The sequence below is a fragment of the Anomaloglossus baeobatrachus genome, chromosome 6, assembly GCF_048569485.1.
Source record: "Anomaloglossus baeobatrachus isolate aAnoBae1 chromosome 6, aAnoBae1.hap1, whole genome shotgun sequence".
Lineage (NCBI taxonomy): Eukaryota > Metazoa > Chordata > Amphibia > Anura > Aromobatidae > Anomaloglossus > Anomaloglossus baeobatrachus.
The window spans coordinates 291110057-291118367 of NC_134358.1; the positions used below are offsets into that span (position 1 = coordinate 291110057).

The following is an 8311-nucleotide window of genomic DNA, read 5'->3' on the forward strand; positions in this document are numbered from 1 at the left end:
ACAGGTAAAAGACATACTGTACATCCGTTTTTAGTGTGGTTCTGGTGCAGAAATGCACTAAAGACTCATGTAATCTACATGACTATCAATAAGTTTTGCCAAAGTCAAACACCCGGAAGTATCAAAAACAAAGCAGCTTTATTAAAAACATGGCATACCCAAAAAAAAGTCAAAAACTTAATAAATAAGCAAAACTAAAATAACTTACCCAACTGGTGCAAAATACAGCAAAGACGCATCGTAGGACCTTGACCTAAGAGTTTTTCCATTTTTAAACATTGTTAAAGGGAACCTGTCACCACTTTTTTGTCATATAAGCTGCAGCCACCACCACCTGGCTCTTATATACAGCATTCTAACATGCTGTATATAAGAGCCCAGGCCGGGGGTATAACATAAAAAAACACTTTATAATACTTACCTAACGGTCGTGCGGTGGGCCATATGGGCGTCACCGTTCTCCAGTGCCGGCGCCCCCTCTTTTGGTCATCTTCGTCCTCCTTCTCTAGCTGCGGTGCATGACGCGTCCAACGTCATTCAGGTCCTAGGCAGGGCAGGTTAAAGTACTGTAGTGCGCCTGTGCAGGATTGGCGAGTGTGTATGACGTAGAAGCGTCATGCACACAGGCTTCAAAAATAGGACGAAGATGGCCGAAAGAGGAGGCGCCGGCACTGGAGAATGGAGACACCAATATGGCCCACCGCACGACCGTTAGGTAAGTATTATAAAGTTTTTTTTATGTTATACCCCCGGCCTGGGCTCTTATATACAGCATGTTAGAATGCTGTATATAAGAGCCCGGTGGTGGTGGTCGCAGCTTAGACGCCAAAAAAGTGGTGACAGGTTCCCTTTAAAACCTTTTATTATATCCTCTTTTATCCTCTGGGTTACCCTGTGGATCTCTGATTGATCCTAACTACTAAGTGGCAGCTGCAGCCCACGCAACTGCATACAACCTAATGTATTATTTTGGTCTACAGCTGTAGCTAAGTAGTTAAAATCAATCAGTAGAGCTACAAAAAGTTGCAGTATAGCCCTGGCCTTAGGACATCTGAACTTCAGAACTCCCCCTATAAGCCAGATAAAAGATCTACAGAAATCAGCTATATTAAAGCCTTCAGCTTATGACTGGGGTTAAAGAAGCTGGATCTGAAAGCAATTAATCACTAGGGCTGCGTTAATCTACTGTATGGTCACATAGGACAACTCCCAGACTCATATATAATCAATTGAATTTTGGTGATTGTAACACTGTGGGAAAAATGTACCTATGAAGCATTCTCAGCACTCAAGCTGAATTTGTAGTCTATAACAGCTAATAATGGTCGACAGGCTCTTATCTGTTTATTGTCATGCTATGCAATTATTGTTAAAGGCAGTTGTCCCATCTGAGATGTCTACTTGATTTTTTTTCTTTTAGGCTAAGTTCACATTTCCGCTAAAATCTATCAGTCACAATCCGCTGCTCTTGTAAACAGCGGAATCCGTTTAGCGGATTCCGCTGCTCCCATAGACTTGTATGAGCAGCGGATTGTGACTGATGATGCTGCGTTGCACCCTCCGCCCGACTGATCAGTCGTGGAACGACTGACCGCCGGGCGGGAGGAACGCAGCATGTAACGTTTTTTGAGCAGCGAGATCCGTCGGATTTCGCTGCGCATGCTCTCTGGCTCCCTGCACACGTCACCAGCTTTGGTTGGTTACCCGATATTTACCCTGGTTACGGTGCAAGGAGCCAGCGCTAAGCGGTGTAGGCCCGTAACCAAGGTAAATATCGGGTAACCAAGGTAAACATCGGGTGCTTTGCTGTTACCCGATATTTAGGCTGGTTACGTGTGCAGGGAGGCCGACACTTCCCCGCTCGGCCCCGCCCCCTCCCGCACTCCGCACATGTGTGTACACACACACACACACACACACACACCTGTCCCCAGCCATGCAGACAAGCACTGCCACTGACACCCTCGTCTGGCCCCGCCCCCCGCTCGGCTCCGCCCCCTCCCGCACTTTGCATGTACACACATGCACACATACATACATACATACATACATGCACATACACACACTCACTCACTCACAGATACACTCACCTGTCCCCAGCCATGCAGACCGCAGCACTTTCACTGACATCCTCAGCGCCTGGCCCCGCCCCCCGCTCGGCTCTGCCCCCGAACTCCGCCCCCCGCACACAACGGAATCCGACAAAGAATTCTGTTCTTTGTCATCCGTTGTACAGCGTTGAACAGCGCATCAGTCACATGCGTCAAGCGACGCATGTGACTGATACAAATCAACGGAAATGTGAACTTAGCCTTAACTGTGCTTAAGGTCCCTTTACACGTCTGTGCAAAAACCAAACATCTGTGGTTGTAGGCACACGTCTGTCTGTGTGTGTGCGTTCTGTGTGCTGTTCATGTGCTATCCATGTTACATCCAGATGTATACTTTCCTGTCTCCAGCGTTGCTATCACACTTTCTTCTGGGTCTGCAATCAGCACAGTGAATATTCATGAGCATAATGAGCGGGCCCGGAAGCAAGTGTTACAGCAGCACTAGGGACAAGTAAGAATAAAAATACATTCTCAGTGACCTCTGTATTGTCCGGTACGTGTCACACTGATGTCACACGGATCACATCAGTGTGCGGTCCATGTGACATCTGTGCTGCCAGCAGAAAACGGACATGTCGCCGTGTAGAGCACACGGACAGTCCGTGTTAAAATATGGGTGTGTGCACAAGCCCATTAATTTATTGGTTTAAGTGTCCGTGTCTTCGGTATGAGTGAAAATGGACATCACACATACCGGAGATACGAATGTATGAAGGAGGCCTAACATGGTTTATTCCAGTGTTGTGACCCTAGAAGCTTCTTGGCTTCTTGGTGACTTGACTTGGATCTTCTGAAAACTAGCTTAGGGTATGTGCGCATACTGCAGTTTTGTTTCTCCAGCAAAAAACACACCCTGTGGCAGAAAAACACACCTCTGGACAAATAGCACATGCGTTTTTGGTGCTTTTTTGCCCCTGCGTTTTTTAACATTGTCAATGGCAAAACGCAGGGAAAAATACAGAAAAGATGTGACATGCTGCTTCTGTTTTCTGCAACCAAAACGGCAGGCAAAAAAGAAGCAACATGCACACAGCCTTTCAGATTTCTCATAGACTTTGCTGGGGAAGGTCACACATGCAGTTTAGGACCACAAACTGCACTCAAAACTGCATCAAAAAAGCAGCAAAAAAAGCAGCGTGCGCACTAGGCCTTAGACGTTTTCCATTCTAATTCTAATATTAACGCTATCCCACTTTATAGCAGTCACAATCTGTGTTCTTCCTTTCTTTGTTCGCAAAACTAATTGGTGTAAAATATAGCATAGTTTCCAGATACAAGCTAAGAGTGTAGATTTGATAGATAGAGACTGGAGGGAAGCCAACTCTAATATTTTTCTTCTTGTATTGTCTCTGGAACCCAGCATAACATCCCCCAATTGGATTGTGCTTCAGACCCTTTTACAGACATGGGTGGGATTTTCATCCAGAATCTATGCCCATAACCATGAACAGAGTTTGAGCCAAATGTGAAACAGAAACACATCTCCGGCGCTGGAGTTAGGCTAATAGATGCCAGATGATGCCACACACCGCACAAGCAGCGATGCCCTTTTTGGTTTTAACGTTTAAATATGCCGTGGTATCCAGGCAGCTTTTCTTCTACGCCACAACTGTCTCCCATCCTTCCATATCCTCAACAATTGCAGAATTTGCTGCTTTGCATATTTTAGACATAAACAAGTCTACCAAACATCCCATTCGACACAGTCCTAGATAAGAAATCACGAGTTGTATGGGTGATTTGTTTTAACTCTTTTCCATGAAAATGTTGTCTAAGGAGGAATTTAATTGTTCTTAAAAAAGTTGACATATGATGGCTGCATCTGTGTTATAAAGGGAAGCAATTATGTTATGCTACAAAGCTTTGCCAAGATCTGGGTGGATCTAAGTACTGGATCTCCCAGGGATCCCTCATACAAAGTTGCTCCAGTTCTGGTAAAGTATTACTTCTAGCTCTACGACAGAGCTGTGCAGACTACTTCGCTTCATTTACATCTATTCTCTGCTCATGGCCTGATCCATTCTGAAGGTGGTCCAGTAGTTGTTCCTTCAAACTTGTATAATTAGGATATATACCCCCATGGGACATATTCGCTGTGGATCTCCAGCAGGGTAAATGCCACAGCAGTTGATTATTGCTAAGTGTTTGGTCTTCAAAATGGTGTGGTTAAGACACACATCATCTATATATCGCAAGGTGGGAAATACAGTGATGTCTCAAGCAGAGGTTTACACCACTGATATTCTTCACAAATCCTACGTGACAGTTCTTAAAATCTTATACACTGTACATCTACTGTAATACCCGTACGTGTCAAGTGTGCACATAGCCTAAAAGCACAGCAATCATCTGATTCATGCTGCCCGAACCATGCGCAGAATAAGGCCCCTTTCGCACATCAGTTTTTTGCCATCTGTCACAATCCATCAAATTTTCAAAAAACGGATATGGCGACTGATGCTGTTGGATCTATTTTTTTCTCAATGACTTGTATTAGTGACGGATTGTGACGGATGGCCTCACGTTTCATCCGTCGAAAAATGTTTGTCCGTCCGACGGAGCCGACGACCAAAGTAAAGTTTTTTGTGTACGTCGGAAAAACAGACAGCGTCAAATCCGTCGCCATCCATCGTTTGGTAGAATGGAAGCCTATGGGCGCAGGATCCGTCATCATCTGTCAAATGATGGAATCCAGTGACGGATTCCGTTTTTTTTAACTGAGCATGATATTTATTATTTAGCCCCCAGCTAGTCGGATCTGTCGAAAAATGGATCCGTTGCATCAGTTTAGCCACAATCTGCGACGGATCCGTCGAGAAAACAGATTGTGACTGATGGCAAAAAACTGATGCGTGAAAGGGCCTAACACAGACACTGGTTGCGTTGTTTCAGCCATGTATGCCTTACTCTGAAATGGGGACCGCGGGGGAAGACTATTCTCCTTACGGAGACCTGACAAACCAGTCTGGCTGTCAGTAAGGGGACTTATAGCTGCAAAGCCCCTCTAGGAAATATTCAAATTGTCGCTCCAGGAAAGGAGACAAACTCTAGCACCACCTATTGGAAGTAGCAATCCTAAAAGTCAAAAGTGGCTTTTCAACAAACTTTTTCATATGACTAAGGATTTATGCCAGATCAAAACCCCAATTTGCAGACACGGTGTTTCGGCGTGATTTCCCCTCGTCAGTGCAAAGTACAAGGTCTGATCTGGCTTATGAGAAGCTATACTGGGAACCACGGGGAAGACTATTCTCCTTACGGAGACCTGACAAACCAGTCTGGCTGTCAGTGGTGAGGGGACTTATAGCTGCAATGCCCCTCTGGGAATTATTTTATTTATTTTTACTATGGAAATGACATATCGTCTGTGAAAAGCTAAACAAGGACTATGCATCTCAGATGACTAGTCTGACGCAGGTACCCAGAGGTTTCTCCCCTCCCTGATCCCCTTCACTGACAGGTCTGTCCCTATACATAAACATAAGGCCAGACCTGTCAGTCAAAGGCATGGGGGCTGGGAGCAGACACCGATCTGACTCGGATTAGTCATCTGAGATGGTCTCGGCTTTTCAAAGTATGATTTCTTTGATATGACACAACATTTCGGTATAAAACATACAGTAACATGTAATAACGCAGTAAGTGATTCATACTGCCCATGGCTTCGGCAGCATGAATCACATGACAGGTTCCATTTGAGAGGGCTTTTACACTGACATCCTACTCAGGTAGGGCACTAATGTGTAATTAGTGGGAGGTGGGGGCCTAACTCTAGAGACCCATACAATGAAGGGAAGTAAAGGGTCCTTACAGCAGAGTGGCCCAGGGGATTATGCTGTTGCTTTGCAGCACTGGGGTCCTGGGTTGAAATCCCGCAAAAGAACATGTGCAAATAGTTTGTTTGTTCTCCCATGTTTCCTCCTACACATCAAAGAAATACTAAGTAATCTATTTGTGAGCCCCTATGGGGACAGTGATGATGATATCTGTAAAGTGCTGTGGAATATGGTGGTGCCACAAATTCTTCAAAGTACGGTATATCTTGTGGTGTATTCAGAATGTTGTCTGTGTCTGGTACTTGATATATTCCTGTAACGGATCATTTACAAATGATCAATGACAGTTATTATTGGTAGATTGAAAAATAAACAATGAATGCAACAATTGTCCGATGTGACCAGGCTGGGAAGTCAAGCAAACAAGAAAGCCATTTCTCCGTTATTAATCTCATATGCCCAATCATTAATCATTTATTTAGAACTAAAGAAAGGTGAGTGAAGAAACTACTTTAGTGTGACTGTATGGCCAGCACGGTGGCTCAGTGGTTAGCACTGTTTCAGTTCTGAGATCAAATCCCACCAAGGACAACATCCACAAGGAGTTTGTATGTTCTCCCCGTGTTTGCGTGGGTTTCCTCCAGGTTCTCCGGTTTCCTCCCACACTCCAAAGACATACTGATAGGGAATTTAGATTGTGAGCCCCAATGGGGACAGTGATGATCATGTTTGTAAGGTGCTCTGGAATTAATACCACTTTATAAGTGAGTAAAACAACATTTGACACTTGTATTTTCCATTTAAAACTTTACCAGGAATAATCTTTCATACAGAAGTCACTGATCTACGTCTGATTGTGGCGCACATACCGATGATGCTCCTGTATGACTTTATTTCTCCAGCATTCGTCTCCAGACATGTGGTTTGTCTTTCTCTACAGAGGGTCTGCGCTCATTCAGCTTCATATATCAAGGTACCCCTCACAGGAAACCCAAAAGGAAATACCAGACCTCTCTGTGAGGAATCAGGCAGATTGCCATCTCCTTGTTTCAGCCCCAGCATCTACATGTCCACCAGCAGACAGCTCAGTATATCACAACAGCTACAACTTCTCGCCTGTAGTGAGATTTCCATGTGGAAGTGTCCCCACTGAAGGAATCCATAACATTGCTTAATGATGCAGTTTATATTTCCTTAGAATCTGGGAATGTTTTCTAAGTCACTTTTCCTGTTAGCAGCAGAAAACAGGAAAGTCAAAGACAATATGAGAGCCTAGAATTTAGGAAAGGGAGTGAATATTTAAAGACAATCCGCTTTATATGGTGCTTCACATTAAACAATGCAAGAAGTCCCCTCTACACACAAACACCTTTGTATCAAGCACAATGCAAGCACACACTAGAGGTGAGAGCCACAGAGGTGGCCACAACCTTCAAGTGGCCACTTCATTCCTAATCTGACCCATCACTTTCTACAAGAAACAATCGCAGGCTAGAGAATCATTGTAAGCGGACTAATAATCACTATAAAGTCCACAACTCCCAGCAGCAGACCTGAACTCACCTCTGTGAAGAAGTTGTCCATTGTTGGAGAGAAATAGCCTCAAGAAGCCAAGTCTGGAGTAAGATCCTGGGGAAGCATGTGCTGCATGTAGTAAGCAGAGTTAATCCATTCTCCCTTCTGTACTCCGGGGATCAGTAAAGCACCTTCATCCGAGTCTTTGTCTTATAGTTAGTGGCAATGCGACAACTTGGGGCTGAGGTTCCTCCAGTGAAGACCTGGCTTGTGAGACGTCTGCAGTCCAGAGCTTGTCTCCTGCTTCCTGGGGTTAAGTTGCACTAATTTGGTGCAGGCTCCCCGGCTCTGTCACTGCTGACTGTGCTGTGCCTCGCATAATGCTGCTGCTGGAAGTCTGACCCTCCCCAGTCCCAGTGTGAGATCCCTCCCCTGGAGCTGCCAATCACCTCTAGCCTGCAGACGTCTACTACTGGGATCTACAGAGGTCCTACCAATAATACTGGCACTGGGGTCTCCTGCAGACGTCTACTACTGGGATCTACAGAGGTCCTACCAATAATACTGGCACTGGGGTCTCCTGCAGACGTCTACTACTGGGATCTACAGAGGTCCTACTAATAATACTGGCACTGGGGTCTCCTGCAGACGTCTACTACTGGGATCTACAGAGGTCCTACTAATAATACTGGCACTGGGGTCTCCTGCAGACGTCTACTACTGGGATCTACAGAGGTCCTAGCAATAATACTGGCACTGGGGTCTCCTGCAGACGTCTACTACTGGGATCTACAGAGGTCCTACTAATAATACTGGCACTGGGGTCTCCTGCAGACGTCTACTACTGGGATCTACAGAGGTCCTACCAATAATACTGGCACTGGGGTCTCCTGCAGACGTCTACTACTG

At 45.2% G+C, this 8311-nt stretch overlaps 1 protein-coding gene across 1 annotated transcript in view; it reads right to left on the reverse strand.

Moving 5' to 3' along the window:
• The window catches only part of MYO10 (myosin X), a 348533-nt gene extending 340769 nt beyond the window's left edge, over positions 1–7764 (reverse strand). Inside the window, exon 1 of the mRNA XM_075314877.1 lies at positions 7451–7764. Coding sequence (XP_075170992.1) covers positions 7451–7471 — 21 coding nt within the window. The 5' untranslated portion in view covers positions 7472–7764. The remainder of the gene's footprint in view (positions 1–7450) is intronic.
• Positions 7765–8311: the final 547 nt, after the last annotated feature.